This window comes from Melopsittacus undulatus, chromosome 15 (genome assembly GCF_012275295.1).
Source record: "Melopsittacus undulatus isolate bMelUnd1 chromosome 15, bMelUnd1.mat.Z, whole genome shotgun sequence".
In the NCBI taxonomy this organism is placed as follows: domain Eukaryota; kingdom Metazoa; phylum Chordata; class Aves; order Psittaciformes; family Psittaculidae; genus Melopsittacus; species Melopsittacus undulatus.
In genome coordinates this window covers 3,702,014-3,721,765 of record NC_047541.1, presented here as the reverse complement: position 1 = coordinate 3,721,765, position 19,752 = coordinate 3,702,014, and the positions used below count along the sequence as shown (strand labels likewise).

The 19,752-nt window shown below is 57.9% G+C and overlaps 2 protein-coding genes across 6 annotated transcripts; both read left to right on the top strand.

The window, feature by feature from the left end:
• The first annotated feature begins 697 nt into the window (after nt 1-697).
• On the top strand, nt 698-4,761 carry IL10RA (interleukin 10 receptor subunit alpha). 4 transcript variants are annotated; one of them, XM_034069647.1, is made up of 7 exons: nt 698-779; nt 1,592-1,712; nt 1,828-2,006; nt 2,283-2,449; nt 2,729-2,879; nt 2,994-3,109; nt 3,228-4,761. In XM_034069647.1, exons 1-7 carry the CDS (start codon nt 716-718, stop codon nt 4,197-4,199), a joined length of 1,770 nt encoding a protein of 589 aa, XP_033925538.1. In that variant the 5' UTR covers nt 698-715; the 3' UTR covers nt 4,200-4,761. The 4 variants fall into 4 exon arrangements, with proteins under 4 accessions (XP_033925538.1, XP_033925537.1, XP_033925536.1 ...); XM_034069646.1 differs by having other exon boundaries at nt 2,729-3,109; nt 3,231-4,761; XM_034069645.1 differs by having other exon boundaries at nt 2,729-3,109.
• A 6,921-nt stretch (nt 4,762-11,682) lies between these two features.
• On the top strand, nt 11,683-19,247 carry TMPRSS4 (transmembrane serine protease 4). Of its 2 annotated transcripts, none has more exons than XM_031044114.2 (13): nt 11,683-11,817; nt 14,975-15,005; nt 15,086-15,199; nt 15,302-15,454; nt 15,549-15,678; nt 16,679-16,780; nt 16,878-16,918; nt 17,424-17,586; nt 17,758-17,924; nt 18,086-18,181; nt 18,273-18,412; nt 18,535-18,684; nt 18,857-19,247. In XM_031044114.2, the coding sequence occupies exons 1-13, from the start codon at nt 11,809-11,811 to the stop codon at nt 18,866-18,868; spliced, it is 1,308 nt and encodes a 435-aa protein (XP_030899974.1). In that variant the 5' UTR covers nt 11,683-11,808; the 3' UTR covers nt 18,869-19,247. The 2 variants fall into 2 exon arrangements, with proteins under 2 accessions (XP_030899974.1, XP_030899973.1); XM_031044113.2 differs by having other exon boundaries at nt 17,421-17,586.
• The last annotated feature ends 505 nt before the right edge of the window (nt 19,248-19,752 follow it).

Genomic DNA, 19,752 nt, shown 5'->3' with positions numbered 1-19,752 from the left:
TTGCTCTTTATCACGAGGGCCCCTGTGTTTGCACAGCCCCTAGGAAAGCCCTCAAGCCCTCTGCTGTAATTCAGACTGCCAGAAGGCAAACCAGAGGACTCCCAGTCTGGCTGATGGCAATTCAGGTCCTAGAACCTGAGGCCAGCATCACCAGAGGGGCAGGACATCATCCTGAGGCTGGATCCCCGCAGTCATGTGCATCACTGCTGTACCAGGACCCAGGTCTGGGATATAGTCTGAACCCAAAGGAAGGGAAAGCAGGAAAGGGGATTCCAGTGTCCTGGCGCTCCAGGGCTGGCTATGACCTGGCTGGCTTTAGGCACAGGACATTGGCCCAAGGTGACACTGCTATGCTCAGTACCCTGCGTAGATCACCCTAAACTCACCCCTGTGTTGTGCTTTTGACTCCTCGTTAGACAATGAAGCCGGCAGAGGCAGGCACACGACTTACTCCTATTTGCCCTTTCTCAGCAGTGAGAGAAAAGCCCCCAAGGCTTTTCCTTTAAGGCTGCTCTTAGGAAATGCCCAGGCTGGGCCCAGAGGAGCTGCGGTGAGTGGGAGGACGGTAAAGAGAAGTGGAAGTCACCGCTCGCTCCTTTCCTCCCGCTGCGCTAACGCCTCCGAGACGTCACTGAGCCAACCTCCAGGGGAAAAACAAGCGTCGCTCCGCACCCCGCTCAGCCAGCGCAGCGCACGCAGAGGATGCGGAGCCCGCATGGACCCCCTCGGCGCAGCCCTGGCGCTGTGCGCAGCGCTGCTCCTCGCACAGCCCACACTCGGTGAGTCTCTTGCCCACAGCTCTTGGTACGCTGGGTCTGAGCCCCGTGGTCCCGGCAGGATGCTCCGCTCCCGACATCCCAGCACGGGATGGGGATTGGGATGGGGGAAGGCTCGCAGGCAGGCAGGGAGTGGGGCTGCTCGGACACCGTTGCTGCCTGGGCAGCACAGGCTGGTGGTGCCCACAGGCAGGGCTTCCTGCTCACCACTTGCCTTCGCTGTTTGGGCAGGCATCAGCCTTGTTTATCCCCACTAGTGTGACCCCAGCACCTCGTAGTGAACGCAGGTGGCTAGCGCCGTGCTCTGCTGACAGCCATCCTCCCCAGGCAGGCTTGGGGGTCAGGAGCAGGCAGCGGCTGCTGAGGAAACAAGCATAGAGAGAGGAACAGATGTTATCGAGCAATGCTCTGCGGCAAGGTGACAATACCAAAATTGAGGCAGGAGGTGTGAAAAAGTCTATTTCTGTCAGACAGCAGAGAAGCAAAACAAGAAAGCTGAATCCAGAGAGAGCTGCTAGCAGATGACAGGGGTGGTCAGGGATGCAAATAGAGCAGGCTCTGCTCTTACACCAGAAAAGCACCCAGATCCTCTTGGCTGGGCTCTCCCCAGAGGAGAGGAAGGGAAAGAGGGGGCTGAGCACACACTGAAACTTGGAAGTGGGACAGGAAACCCTTGTCCTTCTGGTGTAGGTGGCTGGTCACTGCTGACCACAGGGGTCAAGCTGCAGACAGTCCCAAGGAGCTCTGCCCAGCTCCTGCAGGCATCAGGGGGAAGGGAACCATGGAGCATCACCTAATGCCCTCCTGTCCCACAGGTGAGAGGCTGGAGAGGCCAACACAGGTGCGCTTTGCTGCAGAGATAGCCCATCATCTGCTGCGGTGGGAGCCAGGCCACAACTCCCCCAGCAATGTCCTCTATGAAGTGGAGCACAAAGTGTGAGTACAGGGATGGGGTGCAAGGGGACTCGGCCCCTGCCTGGGATCTCACACTGCCAGCGGTGACAGCAGAGTGCTGCCCACACTGCTCTCACCCAGGTGCTTCTCCCTGCAGCTATGGCACGAATCAATCCTGGACGGCCATCCCGAACTGCATGAGGATCTCAGGGCACTCCTGTGACCTCACATACTACACACTGGACTCTGCTCGCCGCTACTATGCACGGGTCAGGGCTGTGTCTGGAAACCACACGTCCCCATGGCAAAGGACCAGCTCTTTCTCCCCACAAGAAGGTAGGTTGGGTGTCTGCCTCCACTCTATGGCCAGGGGCTGCGAGGATGGCAGAGGTCAGGGTGCCAAGCTGCTTGGGAAGAACTTTGGGAGCAGGGATTTCCCTCTTTTCATACCTACCTGTTGGGCAGCCGGGCTGTGGGATGGGATGAGACAAAACATGGACATCCAGCACTGGCTGTAGGAAACAGTCACAGCTCAATCCACCACTGCAAAGGCTTTCAGAGCTGCAAACAGCACAAAGCCCTGATGTGCTCTTCCAACTGACCCATTTCCAGCCAGTCTGCGCCTGTCAGGCCAGAGCCTCTCTGTGATGGGCAACACCATCCATGTGCAGCTGCAGCTCCTGCTCCGGACGGGGAACCTCACTGTGAAGTACGAAGACATCCAGAAGCACATGAGACGATACCGGGTGTACATCAGGAGGGCGCAGGACAATCGGACGGTGAGATGAGCTGCCCCATCTGCCCCATGCAGTGGTGCTCAAGTTGAAATCACATTTCGAAGTACAGGCTTCTGTAAAACTTAATATAGAGCTTCACCACAGCATGGCAAAGCTTTCTGTGCACAACTTACTGCAGTAGGCTCCCCAGTTCTCACTGGGAGTTTGGGTCTAGCTGGTAGCACCCCAAGGGAAGAGGGGAGGAGGGAGGAACACACAAGGCCAGCACTCCTGCAGGAGCTGGGAGCTCTCAGGTACCAGCCCACACTCTGCTTGTTGCAGTATGAAGTGATGGAGACCTCCCCGGAGTTCAACATCAGCAACCTGTTCTGGGACACAGAGTACTGCATCAGCGTGGAGCCCATCGTGGCCAGCCGGCACAGCGGCACGGCACGCACCGACGAGCAGTGTGTCACCATCGGCCACAGGGACAGTGAGTGCTGGGGAGCCAGGGAAGGGGGGCCCTCGAGTGTGGGACATGGATCCTCCTCAGCCTTCTGGCCCTCGTGCTCATGCACTGAAGACTCTGCCACGTCCTCTCTTGCAGAGCTTGTCCTGGGTGCCATCAGCTCCTCCTTCATCACCTTTCTGCTCTTGGGGCTCCTGGGGGCTCTGCTGGTGTGCACCTACATCAAGAGACCCATGAGGCCGCCGTCCGTCCTGGTAAGGGAGTCTGAGGCATGGTACCTTTTGCTACTGGTGTGAGGGTGCAGGCTTGGGGAGCTCTTGGGAGAGGCAGGGGTGAAGCATGGCTCACACCCCTCTTTGCTTTCCCTCCCAGAAGTCTTTCATAAAGCAGAGCTCGCTCTGGGCAGAGCAGGAGCCCTCGTCCTCCAGCAGCCCTGATGCAGACCCGGTCCAGCAGCTATTCCTGTGCCAGAAGGAGCCCCATGAGGACAGTGTCCCCATCAGCAGCACCAGCACAGCCCAATTGCCCATGGAGAAGGGCTGGAGGCTCCCAGCATGGCCTGAGGACAAGGTGTGCCTGCTGGGGCCAAAGACCATGGGGAGCAGAGACAGCAGCAGCACCAGCACCGACAGTGGCATTTGCCTGCGCACCTCCTCCCTGGAGCTGAGCTGCTCCTTGGGCACCGAGCCCCAGGGATACAAGACTCAGCTTCCCAATGGTGATGACAGTGGCGTGGGCTTGGAGAGCTCCTGCCCTCGCCCGACATGCTCCTCTGGGAACACCATCCCGATGGAAGACAGGCAGCCCTGCAGTGGGGAGCTCAGGATCCCCCCTGACACCAGCCAGCAAGATGTGGAGTTCCGTGGGTACCTGCAGCAGTCCAAGGGCACGGTGGAGCCAAGGCAGGACCCAGCCAAGGGGATACCTTTCTCAGTCTGTGCAGCATCCCCGCAGGGCCGGGGCAGCACTGACATTACACTGGATACAGAGTGCTCCGAGCTGCCTGTGGTCAAAGGGTATTTGAAGCAGTCCACTCCTGAGCATCCCCATAGCCACACACAGGACCTTGCTCCATGGAGAGTGACTCAGGAGCCCGCGGTCTGGGATACTTCCAGCCAGACAGGGCCCCAAGCCCCTGGTCTGCTGAGCTATGGGGCTCCAGGTGCTCCCCTGGCCTCCAGAGCCCACCCTGAGCAGCTGAAAGCTCCCTTCGACCTGAGCATCTTCAACACTGACCTCATGGGGACGCTGCCCCTCGCCTCCAGCCTCAGCACCAAGTGGCTCATGCTGCAAATCAACCCCTTGAGCCTGCTCAGTGGGGACAGCAAGGACAGCTGCCTGTGAGCATCCCCACATACTGACCCAACTACCTCTTCTAGCCACTGCTCACAGGAGCAGATACTCTGATAAGCTACCGCCAACACCTGGATGTCAGCTCATCAAACTGAGCAGTGCCCTGGAGAAGACTCACTGGAGAAGCACCAGTCTAATGGTTTCTGGGGCTGCTTTGGCCCTGGCACTGCTGTGGCCAGCCCCCAGCCACGCTGCACCTTCCCTCTGGTACAAAGCTAAGGAGACACAGGGACAAGGCTATGCTGGCAGGCTCATCCCTGCCTCCTCCAGCCACCAAGCCCAAAGATACACACCAGGATGTTCCCAAGGCACAATCCTGCCTCCTCTGCCCAGCACAGGGCTTGTGGCCTCAGGGCATCCTCGAGAGCCTGTGTTTTCCCTCTCCCCTTCCCCCTTTCACAGACAAGTGCTGGGCTCCTCCATCTGACGTCTGCAGTGCTGATGCTGTCCGAGCCTTTCACAACAGACACCAGCAGCAGCCTGACGCCACACTATGGTCCATGTTCTGCCACTATTGCGTACAGACATTATTTATTCTATTTAATTTGTAAATACAGAAAGGATGTGGTCCATCCAAAACTGTTTTGTCTATTCATCAGTACATCCTCCCGCAAGGTCAAGCTGCGTTTGCTGTTTCCAGATATGGGCTTTCCCCCACATCAAGGGGCGACTTCTCACACAGGGAATAGCATTTCCACATCACAACTTCACTCTCATCTAAGGACTGGGGTAGATGTCAGAGGTGAGAGGTGTGTGATGGGAACATGCACCAAGGGAGCAGCAGGGAAGGGACCGGGGCAGCTTGTGGTGGTGCAGCACGTTCCATGGGGCAGCAGCTTGGGGACCGCACACCAGGGAAGAAGAGGAGCAGAGCAGAACCAGTCAGAACAAGGGGATGGGGGGAATAGTTTTTGTCAGAATGGAAACAAGCTTGAGATGGGAAGGACTTACCATGGGCTACATTTGACTGTAGTCACTGGAGAGCTTTTCCTAAAGTCACTTGGTTTCCAAGAACCTCCACAGTGGGATAGTCCCATTAAAGCGCTGCTGGAAACCCAGCCTGGGGTTTACTTTTGTCAGGTGAACACATGAATCACAGCCATCAGAAGGGCGGTTGATGCATTGCCACTTCCTGCTGTTACATCTGACGTAGCACTGCTTGCAGCTGAGACACGCTGCCTGTGTCATGCAACAGGCTGTGAGTGCCACAGCAGCAGCACCACCAGTGCCAGGCAGGGCATCCTCTACCCTCCCACTGCCCCATCTCCTCTGCCTCTTTTCACTTTCTCTGTTTTCGACTTCCTCTGGAAATGGAGTCACCAAAAGGCAGCACAGCTTCTGTTGTCATTTCAAACGCTCATGCCATCAGCCTCCATCCGCATCCTGCACAGCGCTGGGTGCTGCTGGTTCCTGCTCACCATGCAAGGCTGCAGCCGAGGGCTCCCAGAGATGATGCTTCGAAGGAAGCCGGATGAGTTTGCCAGAAAACCACAGAGCAGCTCTTTGTCTCCCACAAGCGGGAGCACAGACGGTGCCTCCAGTTCTATGGAAGTCCCACAGGCTCACACTTTCCAGCCTGACGCAGGAGGATGCTCAGCTCTGACTCCTCCTGCAAGCAGCTCTCTGTGCAATGGGGAGCACCACACTGTGGCTGTCCCAGCACTGTACCAGCACCTTCCTCCTCCCCACTCCAGCACTGCAGAGACCCTGCGGGGAGCAGCACAGTGGGCATGGGAAGGAGAAGGGAAGGAGCTTGTGCTCCCTTGCCTACCGGGATGCAGGATGGGGAGCTCTGCTCCATCCCCACCCGTTTCTCTACATGCAGCAACGCTGCCTCCCAGGTTCCTCCTCATTTTCCTTCTGAGAAAGCAGTTTATGAAGAAACAGCCCTAAACCCCCTGTTCCCCAGCACTTGTGGGCCCACAGGGGCTTTCTGAGGTGTTTGCTTCCACTGTCAGCGCAGGAGACAAATTTCCACATTGGTACCAACATTTCACCGAGGAGGGAAGTCTGAAGCAGTCTCATTTCCTTATGAGATTTTCCTCTATTGCACAAAAGCAGCCATCCAGTTCTGTGGCTCATTACCACCCTTCATAGCTGGTTCCCCAAATCTCACACTGCCCTGTTCACCAACAGCCCTGGCCCAAGGTCTCCTGGGCATGTGGCCAGGTGGTCCTGAGGGATGGGAATGGTAGATGTCCCTCTGGGATGCACACTGAGGAAGCCTGGGATAAGGCAGCTGCCTCTTCCTCCAGCCCAAGCAAGCGGAGGCTGTGGCAGTGCATGGGTATGGCAGCCAGCCCTGGGCACCTTCCCATGCCCAAGGAGGGCCAAAAGGGGAATGCAGCTGTGGGGAGCAGATGGAGAAGCTCTTGTAAAACACAGAAACTGCACCGCTGCTTTCAGTGGAAACCCAGCACATGGAGGGCTGTGTTTTAGAGAAGAACACAGGAATTTCCCTGCAGCTGATTTTGGTTGCTCTTTCAGTGGGTGCTGGGAGGCAGCATGGGGAAGCTGCACAGTGAGCACACAGCCTCTACACAGCATCGCTCCCAGCTGTGAGCCCTATCCCAGGCTGAGGACAGGGGACATGGGGAAGGAAATGCAAACCCAAGCCTGCACTGGGACACCCACACAAAAGCAGAGCTCAGGGAAAGCCCCTGCTGCCCCACAGGCAGGGAGAGGACTTTCACAGGGAAAGCCTTGGGATTATCCCAGGGAAAGCTGCGATGACCAAGAGCTCCGAGGCACGGATGCTCTGGGCACAGCCCCACTGCTCCAGCCACCCCAAATACCAGCTTCTCCCACTCCCCTCACCGTCAGCAGGCAGGGAGGAGCAGGGAACATCCTACCTGCGCATCCCGGCTCCTGCTCATGGTCCCTGGTTGTGGAAAGGCACATAGCTGCTCCCTGCCCCGCTCAGCGAGCCACTGATGCTGAATGGTGGCACCAGCTCCACTGCCACTGACCCACTGCAGGGAAGGCAGAGATGCCAGCCTGACCTGCAGCCAGGGCTGCCCAGGGCATCTGCCCCAGGACAGAGCTCAGTGGGGTTGGGAACAGGGAGGGTTTGTGGGACCTCAGCACCATGCAAAGGGAGCACCCAGCCTGCCCCAAGGCTCCACATGGCTTCACTCACCAGGTGTGGTAGAGGTTGAAAACGAAGTCAGGCCCTGGGGAGGTGAGGGGAGAAGTGTCAGAGCCTTTGCTTTGCCAAGGATCTGTGCAGTGGGATGGGAAAGGGCAGGACAGCCCCTGGGGTAGGCGGCAGCACCAGGACATCACTGTGCACCCCCTCCCTCAGCCTCTGCTCGCCCCCAGCTTGCCCCACAGCCACCCTGCATGTGGGCTTCCCCAGGGACCAGCCGATGTCAGGGGTGCTCCCCACATCCCATACTCACGGCACCAGCACTGGCCCCTCTGGTACCGCCGGATGAAGATGTAGCCAAAGCCCACCAGGATCAGCAAGGCCAGCCCGACAGCCAGGACCACTCCAAGCACCTTTGCCGGCTCTTGCCCTGTAAGGGAGAAGGGGCTCTGCAGACAAATGCCTGGGACACTGGGGGTTCTGAACATCCGAACTGGAGGGACTGTGCTCCACTGCCAGGAGCTGTGCCCAAACCCATCCCATTGTGCTGGGAGCAGGAGCTGCCCATCCTGACAATGCCTGCATCCCCACTCCCGGTCCCACACACAATCTCCTGGGGGGAACCACTCCTCGGAGCTGCTGGCACAGCAGTGGCACCGGTGCTGTCCCAGTGCTCCCACAGCCATGCAGTGCCATACCCTGGCCGGTGCCGGCAGTGTCCCTGTGCAGCTGCACAGACCCATTTCTGGACAGGCAGTTCCCTCTAGAGGCTGTTTGTCAGGGTGAGCAGCCTCTGCTGCCGGCTCGGGGCTGGGACTGGAGGATGATGGGGCTGTGCAGGACCTCTCCCATCCACACTGCAGCCACAGCCAACTCTCCATCACTGTCAAAGGGACCGCAAGGTACCCAGGCACAGCACTGCTGATGGGCATCCATTTCTTTGTTGACAATGGGTTGCATGCTGCACAGAGCAAATCTTGTCTCACCTATGGCACCAGAGTACTAATCAAGGTATTAATCACACCTCTCTCTAGCTGCTCTCAGCTCCTGCTTCCCCAAGCCCCTGTGCATCCCAAACACCATCCCAGACCCTTGTCCACTGTCACAGCAGGCTCCAGTGTGAGCCCATCTCAGGAGTACAGCCCCTTTCACCCCAGCATCCCTGACCAGGAAGCTGCCCAGTCAGTCCCAGTGGAGCCCATCAGCAGCACACAGGCAGGGGTGGTGATGGGTACCGCTTGGGGGCAGCAGGGTTTGGCCACTGCCCCAGGGCCTGCACAAGGGCAAGCACAGTGGGTGCTGTGCCTGCAGCACCAGGAGTGAGGATGACCTCACAGCAGCTAAATATAGGCAGATGCCAGGGTAGTGAGAACATTTCCCCTGTGGTCACAGTGTTTACACAGTGAGCCAGGGCGTCCCGTAACCCGCAGCACTTGCTCTACCTGATGGGATCTGGCAGGCACCCAGGAGCCGCAGAGCATTCACAACAGCAGCTCCCAAGCACTGCAGACAAGCAGGACCAGCCTGCTCTTCCCTTCTGCTGGGATCTAGGAGCCAGGAGAGGTGGGCAACCAATGCACCCTGCTGCTGCTGGGACAGGGGTGAGCTGGGACCCCAGGGACCTCACATCCCAGCATGGGATGGCAGGGGTGAGGTCAGGAATCTGCTGCAGGAGTGACTCACACAGAGGAGCTGGGGCAGGAGGAGCCTGATGCAAGAGCCTCCCTGAATCACCCCACTGCCGAAACTGCCCTGTCCCCACACCTACCACTGGTGGGAGCATGACGGCTTCATGCCCAGCCCCTGCCCCCTGCCATGTGTGGGAAGCAGCCCCTGCCCCGAAACCCTCAGGAGCAGATGTCCTCACATCCCAAGATGCCTCCAAGCAGCACTGCTGGATTCAGAGCCACAGGTCAAGCTGCTGCCCACAGCAGAGAGGAGCAGGGTACCAAGCTGCTGCTGTGCCTCTAAACACCCCCACCACTGCTCCATAAGGGCAGAATAGGCCACATACTCACCTGCAGGGGGGTCCATCTCCTGGCACCTGGTGCTGCACACAGGAGCTGCTCACAGCTTGTCCAGGCTGGGAGCTGCTGGAGCCTGGCACGTCCTGCCCATCCCCTCCTCTCCTGGTGACACTTCAACCCCTGCACTGCAGTGAGGTTGGGCACCGCTCCTCACCCGCTGGTTCAACTGGTTCCTAGGGGAGAAAGCAGAGGAGCTCAAGCAGACATCGCTCCTCACGCAATGGATCACGCTGCCTGTGCCCCAGCCCTGCATGGCTGCTCCCAGCACAGCTCCCCACATGCTTGGGGTAGGCACGATGCCCTCCTGCTGCTGTCAGGGACAGGTAGTGCTGGGGCCCAAGGGATGGACACGGGTGTCCAAGTGGCTGCATCCTCCAACTGCCACCTCCTGGTGAAGAACAGCAGCAAGGAGGGGAGCAGGTTCCACACAAAGCCCTGGTCTTGGGCGTTCAGGATGCCTGTGAAGGTTATGGCCTGTGCAGGGGGAGGGCAGGACCCAGGCTGACAGGGCATCCCCCATCAGCTGCCCCCAGTCACAGTGTGATGCACTTTAGGGTCTATTCGATCATCTTCTTGCCAAGCCACAGGGTTAGGTGGCAATCACTGCCTGCTTGTGGGAAGAGAGGGAAACCATCTCCAGCGGCAGCAGGTAGAAGGTAACAAATAGGGACAAACAAGCATTTACAGCTCAGAAATGGGGCAGCCAGGAGCAAAATCGCTCTCACCTTTGTGCACAGGCTCCAACTACACCATATCCAAACCCCTGGACAGTTCCCACCCCTCCCAGGGCAAGCACCTCAGCATTGAAAGCCAGGGGTGATGCCTGGGACCTGTGGGGATGCAGAGGGGATGATGCACTCAGCATACCCCTGGGCCAGCCCTGCCTGGCCTCTGCCTGACCCTGGTCAGAGCCAAGGTGCTCGGAAGCCTGCGTCATGCTGGGATTCTGACAGGCAATGGGCTGGAAACGCAGCCACACTCCAGGAAGCAAAGCCCCGAAGGCACACAGAGCAGTGACATAACACCTGAAAACAGAGCTGCTTCCTCAAAACCCTCACTTGACCTCCAAGGAGGAAAAGCCGCTCCCCACAGCACCAGATCCCACCCCGGGGATGCTCCTGGGCTGCTCTCCCTTCCACAGCATTGAGGCCAAGCCGTGGGGTGTGTGGGGCTGGCACTGGGATGCTCTGGGAAGGTTGCCCCTGCCTTGTGGCACAGCACAGGCCACACAGGAGATGCTGGGTGCACTGGACTGAGCTCACTCCAGAGCCCCTGTCTGACGCCTGCAGCACCCATCTGTTGAGCTGCTCTTGCAGTGAGTGTGGGGTGAAGTGAGTCCTTACCTGCAAAGCCACACGCAGATGCCGGGATCTCTGGTCAGGCTTGTGGGATGCGCTGCCTGCTCTCCTCAGAGTCCCTGCTGCAGTAGGGTGAGCTGGCACAGCGATGGCACAGCGATGGCACAGTGATGGCACAGCTCCCTGGCTGAGAAGCTGCAGGTCGGGATGCTCCACGGTCTCAGTGCACACACATGGCAGCAGCAGCTCTGCTTGACCACTGGCAAAGCTTCATTACAAAAGGAGAGGATAATGAGCTGCTTGGTTCATCCTGCACCACCTCCTGCATGACCTACGTGGCTTTCCAGCCAGCTGACCCCAGCTCCTGATCCCTAATCCTGACAGCCCATCCTGCTCAGCAGCAGGGTAAGCAAACGACTCCCCATCACAAGCCATCATTCCTGGACACATAACCCAGCTTTGCATCAGTGTTACGCAGCTCCATGAGCAGCCTCAGCATCAGCCTATGGGCACAGCATCGAAACCTGGGGGCTGTAAGAGCCCCGCTCTGCACCCAGCCCTGCCAGCCACACCTTGTGCAACACCAGTGAGCTCACCCAGCACATGGGCACCCACTCGCTTTCCTCCCGAGGTGCCTGCCTGTGTCAATCACAACCTGAGGCTGCACAGGGACAGGCAGACTGAGTGACCTGAGAAGGTACAATGGCCTCGTAACCTCACACGTAAAGTCCTTTCCTCCTCCACCTACTAAAACCTCTGTTTGAAAACAGCCCAGTGCGATGCGGAAGAGATGGATGGAGAGTGGGACAGCTGTGGTTTCTCTTATCATCAGCTGGAGAGCAGGAAAAATCCAGTCAGTTCACTCCTGATAAGCTATTTTGTGACAGATCTGCAGGTGAGTCACCTCCAGAGGCCGATGCTCAGGAGATTACAGCAGGCGCCGAGCTGCTGATAGACTGGTGTTGTATTACCGCACACATCACAATTCCTGTTTCACAACTCCTGCCGTGGGTTTTAAGGAGTGTTGGGGCGGTCCTGCCCCAGTGTTGAAGTGTGGGCAGAGCAGCACAGGCACAGGGGTGGTGGGAGCACCGCTGGCCCAGCTCCCTGGGCACCCGCAGCCTCCCCGTGTCCCAGCTGGGGACATTGGCTGGGTTTCTGCAGGCTGAGGACCACGCCGGAGCTGGATGAACATGGTGAGTTACCAACAGCTTCACCCACTGCTCTGCCCCTCTCTGCATGGCACCCCCAGCCCCCCACACTCCCCATGGCTCCTGCACTCGCAGACCCGGTCTGCCCGCAGTAGGTCACTGGTGATGGGGCAGCCCAGGCTCCAAAGAGCTGCTGCTCCCTGCTCCCAGCCCCCCGCAGCATCCCAACAGGGAATGATTCTACCTGTCTCAACACTGCACCATGGCTCTTGGACACGGCGCTTTGCCCTCACTCCCACATTTCTCTGTGCTTTGCTTGGCCCTCTCCCCCCACCGGGAAGCATCTTGTTATCCCCCTCCTTGCCCTGAGAAGGGGCTGGTTCTTAGGCAATGCCAGGGAAGGAGCCCAGTCCCCTGTCCCCCAGTGCTTCCACCACAGGACTGCTGGTCCCACTGCTCAGCACAAGGGACATGCTTGGCTTGGCTTCTGGCAGTGCCTTTATCCAGCAGAGGCAGTACCACCAAACCCCAGCCTGGCATGCAGCCCCTCCTTAGGAGGAAAAGCCTTCCTTAACAGAGGGCAGGCACGTACAGCCCAGCTCGCAGTCCAGCATAAAACCCTCGGCCAGCAACACATCAGGACATCAATCCCTCCAGGGTAGGGAGCTTGCTCACCTGCATGGCATCAGTGGCTACACAAACCCAGGGATTAAATCTCCTGCAGCCAAGGAGCTAGCCCGGGATCCGAGCACCCGACAGCCTTTGGAGCTGGGGTTTGCATTGAACATTCCACCCCATTCAGGAGCAGCTATTCAGTGCATCACAGCACCTTACAGCCACACAGTGTGGAGGAACAGCAGCAAGAACCTGGCTGCACCCCTGGATATCCAAGAGAGTGCAGAAGTTCACCATGGCTCATTGGATGGTGCTTGCAGAGCTGGAGTGCAGACTGGCCATAGAGGCATTAACATGAATACAGCAAGAGACCTCAATTAGTTACGGCAGCCTCGAGTTCTCCAGGAAATCATGTGCTTCCACTCCACAAGGAGCTGGCACAGCTCTTGCCTTCCCTGGAATCTAACCAGTGCAGCTCTTGCTGTAGCATGGGTTTGGGAGCAAGTGGGCAGTGATGGAGAGGCAGTCCCTGGGGCAGCCCCAAGCTGCAAATCTGTTTGAAACTGAGGAAGTTCATGGATGGAAGAAAACACATTAAGAAATCAAATCAACACCAGGAAATGACTTCTGCAGGTGGGAAGTGGCCAGCACCACAGCATCATCCCTCCCACCTGCATCCAGACCTGCACAGGGAAAGGAGCTTGATACCAGATGTGATGGGCACAAGCACAGGCAGCTTGTGGGCAGGCAGGGGCAGCAGAGCTGCTGCAGTGACTCAGCCCCAGCCATGCTGTGGAGCCTGGAGGAGCCCTCGTGGCCGTGGTCCTGGGACAGGAACCGTTAGGATCCCATGGTCCGGGCTCACGGTGACACAAGAGGAAGGAGCAGCCCTACGTGCCCTGGTTGGATGCACAGGAAGATGTAGGTGGTGTTTGGGAGCAAGCTGAGCCACGTCCCAGAACTCCTGCAGGCACCAGGTGCTGCAGATAAGCAGCTTGGGAAGGGCAGATGAGATAGGAGGTCCAGGAGACACCCTCACCATCCCACCCTACCCTCCTGCTCCCTACAGAGCTGAGCTCCACATCCCAGCAGTTGGCATGTCTTGCCCGTGCTCAGCATCAGTGCCAGATGAGCCCTGCTGTTTGGAGCAATGCTGGGGCACAATCACAGACCCACAGCCCTGTCAGCACAGGCTGGATCCAGTCCTCCCCTGTGCTTCTTGTTCCCAGGCTGGGGAGCAGCCAAAACTGGGAGCCCAAGCCATGCAGCAGGGCTGCGATGAAGAGGCAGCGATGGCTGGGCTAGCAGCACATGAAATCCAAGCTATCTCTGTATGTTAACCCACAAATAATCGCTTGTCACTTGCCTGTAAAATCCTGCTAATAAAGTCTTTGTGCATGGCTAAACATGCCCAAACACAGGGACCAGAGGGGGGGCTCCGTCACTCCCTCCTACCTGCCTTGGGCTGGAGCCTGACTGCATCCCTGGTCTCATGGCACCACTGTTCAAAGCTCCAAGCCCTGCAGTGGCACAGGGGCCACTGCTCTCATTGAGACAACAAACACAATGGTCTGCAGCCCAGAGACAAGTGTGTGCTCCCGAAGGGCAGCAGCTCCTCTTACCTGTGAGTCCAGAGCAGAGAAGAGTTCTCTCAGGGCTGGAAGGGCATGCAGGAGGAAGGCACAGGCTGCCAGGAAGCAGCTCAAGAGCATGGCACGAGCATAGCTGCAAAACAAGGCAACAGAAACAGTGTCCACCTCAGACCCCCCAAAGGGGCTCTCATCTTTGCCTAGCACCAGCCCACCGAGGATCACCCATATGAGGGGTTCTTACATGAAAATGATGTTGAAGAGATCAAGTGGGATCAATGCCTCTTCCACCACTTCCTCCTGCGCTGACTGCTCCCAGGCTGTGTTTGCTGCGTGTCCTAGCAGCAGCAGAGCCTTCCCTCCCATGGGCCAGGCTGGTTTCTCCAGCAGCGTGCCAGGGAGGATGCAGGCTGTGCCACTCGGTTTCTGACCCCACACTGGGCCAGGCAGATAATATAACCCCCCCCCATGGTGACACGTCTGGGTTCCACCACTTCTATTTTCACTCAGAGCTTCCTGGCACATCAGAAAGTGCTTTCATAACACCTATGACTTTTTAAGTCCCTGGTGCCTTAATGACAGTAATTCTATAACTTTAATAACCAGTTACTGGAATTGCAGAGATAGTGTTCAAAGGGACAACACAGCCGCTGATGCTGGGTGGCAACAGAGCCAAGTGTTGCACCAGGACATGCCACCCCCTTGCTGCCACCTCCATCTTCAGCAGCCCTAAAGCAACCTCCGATGTAGGTTGAGGCACTTCCCCTGCTAATCCTCCCCAGAGACCTTGAGCAAGCCAGAGATGCAGCAGCTTCTGTGCCTGCCCAGGCTTAGCTGATCCTCTGCTTTCTCTGGGGTGCCTGGTCCTGTTATCTCTGCTCTTGGCATGGGAGCTGCCATGGGACCAGCCAGCCACACTCCTGCAGACCCTGCGCATCCACCAACCGCTTCTTGCTCAAGTTCCAGCTTGATAACTGCTTTCCCCCTCTGGTTTGCAGGATTTAGCCTCCGAGCGGCTCAATGGCAGAGGTAATCCCTGTGGGAGCTGGGGGCACGAGTGCTGCCAGGCTGGGGCAGGCGAAGCAGGGCCACGCTCCTTTGTGTTGCAGGTCCCAGCCCGAGAGGCAAAGCCTCCACCTCCCTGCAGTCCTTCAAGCGGATCGGCATCCTGGTCCTGGCAGTGGTGCTCACCCTCGCCTGCCTGGTTGCAGTTGGGTTCCTGGGTATGGCTCCTGCTCTCCTCTCCCTGCTCCTTTTGCACAGCAAACATAGCTCTGGATCCAGGGCTTGGATGGGATCTTCTTGCTGAACCCCATTTCTTGCAGTCAAGGTTTACCTGGACCAATACTACTTCTTCTGCAAACAGCCCCTGAAGCTGGTGCCGCTGCAGCAGGTCTGTGATGGGCATGTGGACTGTCTGCAGGGCGAGGATGAGGCCAACTGTCCCCAGTGGGTCCCTGAGGGGCCACTAGCAGGGGGTGAGTCCAGGACACCCTGCTTGGGCTCCAAAGGGGCATAGCTGCTGCCTGCCAGAGTCACCCATGACAAAGCTGCCTTTGTGTCTGTCTCCAGCCCGTGTTTCCAAAGACAGATCCATCCTGCAGGTGCTTAACAGGAACACTGGAGACTGGTTCTGCATCTGCCATGACCACTTCAACCTGATGTTGGCAAAAGCAGCCTGCGAGCAAATGGGCTACAGGAGGTACATGGCTGCTTTCTCCACACCTCTCTCACTGATTTGTCTGTCCCTCTCCCATAAAAGCTCTTTCTGAGTGGGGGTCTATTTACTCATAAAGCACTCAAAGCCCTGTGCTAATGGTTTCAGCCCATCCCCAGGGCACAGAGTGCTCAGAGCTGGCTGGTCTCTGTGGTAGAAGCCCTGGCATCTTCCCACACAAATATAGCACTGTTCCCAGTGTCCCTGCTCCATCCCCTGCCCTCTTCCTACTCCTCACCCCACCTCCTTGAGGGTGCTCACTCACCTCACCAAAGCAGCCCCTCCTGTAGTACACACAGAACCCATCAGGGGGGAAACACTGCCCTGCACTCCCTTTTAAAAGCCCCATGAGAGCAGCACTTGGCTGGGGTGTGGAGGGCAGGGCTGGGTCCAGGATTTGCAATTAAGCTCCACAAACACACCTGTATCTGCCTCTGCACTGCCCTGAGCAGCAAGCTTGGAGCCCTGCATTCACCTGAAGCTGATTACAGCTGAGATCCGGGTACTCCTGGTCTAGGGGAAGGTGTCCCTGTCCATGGCATGGGGCTGGAACCGGATGATCCCTTCCCACCCAAACCATTCTGTGACTCCTCCAGTGTGCTCTTACCCGTGGTCCTGATACCAGTGCCAGGTCTCCACATCCTGGCCCCTCAATTCAGGGATGTCTCTTTTGGCATCCCTGTGCCCCTGTCCCCAGAAACCCCATTTTCTATGAGTCTTTCTTTTGCTCACTGGACAGGGTCTGCGTTCCCTTCCTACACTCCTGCTCCTTCCCTTGCTCACCAGCTCTCTGTTGGAGGCAAACATTTAGGACCTAGTTGTAAAGGTTGGGTTAGGCCACCTCTGGCTCAGTGTGAGCCCAACCTGCTGGGTGTCCATGGTCCCGGAGGTGCTCAGGCTGCAGTGCCCGTGTGGTGCACACTGGTGCTGTGCTGGGACCACACACCCACTGTGCTGGCTCACCTGCCCCCCCCGTGTCTTCCAGCAACCCCACATTCACAGCAGTGGAAGCAGGCACTGGGCAGCCCCTGCCTCCCCGCGAGGTCGTGCTGGGGAACGGCAGCCTCCAGATGCCCGAGCCAGGCCGGTGAGTGATGGAGCTGTGCAGGAGGTGGTCACTGTGCCCTCATCCTGCTGCTGAGCCAGAGCCCTCCTCCACTGACCCCTTTTCCTCCCTCTCCCAGGAAATGCCTCTCTGGAGCTGTTGTTTCACTCTTCTGTTCCAGTGAGTATCATGGCACTGTTTGCACCTTGTGCCACTTCACCTCCCCATTCCTGACACGTCCCCATGTGCCGCACTGTGGCTGCAAGAACTCAGCTATGACCCAAGCCCTGGCCCTCCCTCATTCCCACACTGAGAGAAGTTGGGTTTCATTACTGCTAACCTCCTTGCTAAGCCAGTGTAAACCTCCCTGACATGGAACACCTAAGAGAGGCTTAACCAGCTGCTGGGATGGGTTTACTTTTGCTGTTGAACTATCCTGATTAAACTAATCTGCTCGGTGGGCTGGAGGAGGCAAGGAATGGATGAACCAAGGCCAGGGATGATGTGCAGACAGAGAACAAAAAGGGGGTGTGCCGAGTGGCCCACAGAGGGGTGTCAGACAGTGTCACCAGGCTCTCGGGAGCCTCTGACCCACTTACCTGAGGACAGAGGAGGGCAGAGCAATGCTCTCTCCCTCCCCTCTGCTGCAGCTGACCCATTGCTTTGTTGCTCTGCTGCCCAGCAGAAGGCTGTGGGGAGAGCATCAGGACTCCCCGTGTGCTGGGGGGGAGCCCAGCCACCATCGAGGCTTGGCCATGGCAGGTCAGCCTGCAGTACAAGAAGGAGCACATCTGTGGGGGCAGCATCATCGACCGCAGCTGGATCCTGACAGCCGCGCACTGCTTCAAGTGAGTCGGCTCCTCAGCACCTGGATTTAAACCGGGTGTTCCTGCAATGAACATGGCTTTGTGCCCCTTGGTGCAATGATGCTGTGCAGGGCACAGTGTAGGCAAGGCTTTGCTGCCCGTCCCTGCAGTGAGAGGGAAGAGGGGAGCAATAACAGGCATGTCTGTGCACAGGAACAACCCCATTGTTCAGAGCTGGCGTGTGAAGGCCGGCTCCAACCTCCTCTCAGGCACCAGCACCCTTGCTGTGGAGAAGGTGTTCCTGGCTGGGGAGATGCCCTCGTCTCCCAAGGACAATGACATTGCTCTGGTGAAGCTGCAGGCTCCCCTGCATGTCTCAGGTGAGTTATGGCATGTACCTCCTCGGAGCAAGAGCCCCACAAGCAGGCTGGGACCTCAGTGGGACACATATGAGGAGGGAGCTGGGTGCTGGGTGGTGCATGGCCCTGGCTTCCCCACAACCCTCCTCAGTCACCTCCTGCCTTTCCTGTCCCCATTGCAGACAGCAGCAAGGCCATCTGCCTGCCCTATTTCGATGAGGAGCTGGAGCCAGGCACACCCCTGTGGGTGATAGGCTGGGGCTACACGCAGAAGCGCGGTGAGTGGGACAGTCCCCCCAGCACCACTCGCAGGATGAGGGCCGGTGGGCTCCCTCCAGGGCTCCCTCTGAGGCCCCACGTTGTGTGCAGGCAAACTGTCTGAGGTCCTACAGCAGGCGGAGGTGAAGCTCATTGATGAGGAGAGCTGCAATGCTGCTGCCTACCATGGCGAGGTCACCGAGAAGATGCTGTGTGCTGGCCTGCCCCAGGGAGGGGTGGACACGTGCCAGGTTGGTTCCCATCCGATGGAGGAAAGAGCTCCTTCAGGGGCTGGGAAAGCTGCAGCCATGAGCACTGGTACCCAATGTGCTGGGAATGGGGGCTCTTCACTTTGATGCTTTACCCTTTGCAGGGAGACAGTGGAGGGCCCCTGCTCTACTCCGGCAAGCACTGGCAAGTGGTGGGCATTGTGAGCTGGGGCGAGGGCTGTGGCAGCCCCAGTATGCCCGGTGTCTACACCAGCGTCCGTGCTTACCTCAACTGGATCTACGCCGTGCGGAGGGTCAGTGCTGCACTGCTGCCTGCGGCTGCTCTAGCACAGGCGGTTGGGGTGGTGGGGAAGGGCACCCGTGGACTCTGCATGGAGCGGAGCCAGCTCCTTAAGGATGTGATTCTGTGCTCCTGGTTTCAGATGCCCTTTCAAATCTCACCATTTCCTCTCTCTTTCATTCCAGTCGGAGCTCTGAGACCTGCTGGGACAGGTCCTTCCCCTGCCCTCACACCTCCCTCCCCATCCCTACACCCTTGGCTGCCTCAGCTCCGGCATCAAAAGGTGAGTGGTGCCTCCCAAGCCCTCACTGCCAGGCTGTGGTTTAGCACACCAGAGGTCAGCCAAGGAGGCAAAGGGCAGCTCGGAGCAACGTCCACTGATACCACGGAGGGATCTGAGCAGCTCAAGCTCCTTCCGCAGAAGGATTAATTTATTAGCCGGTGCTGACCCTGCTGTGGCAGGAAGGCTCCTGCAGGGCGAAGCTGCTCTTTGCTCACGCCTGTTCTATAGGGAGAAATGATGTTTGTGCTATGGAGTAACCCCATTAAAAGAGTGTATGGTTTTTTCACGCAGCCGCTGAAGGCTCTGTCCCTCTTGCTTGCAAGGGTGTTTCTGACTGTACCCAGTGCTCTGCAGGAGCTGCTTTCCCAGCGCAGGGCAGGGGTTTATTTGCTGACTTGTGACCAACCTGTTCCTGCACGTGGACCTCGGCCACTCAGGCTGCTCAGAATGGGGCCAGTTTTAATTACTGGAAACAAATGTGGACATCAGGCATGCCTTTAAATCAACTCTAGTGTAGAAATAGGGACCATTCCCATGCAATGTGGTAAGGAGGGATTCTGCTTTCCAGGCAGCCGCACTCAGAGCCTTTTCCAATGGGAAATACCCCCAAGCACCCTCTAAACACGGCCAGTGCTCAGCACACAAGGGAATCAGTGCTGCTCTGCCTCTATGCATGGTCTGCAATGCAGCATGCCTGTAGGGAACCCAAACACATCCAGCAACCCAGCCTCTAGCTTCTGTATTAAACATAAAGTTTATTTCATTCAAGGCAAAGCTAGCTAAACCTCTACAGTGCAA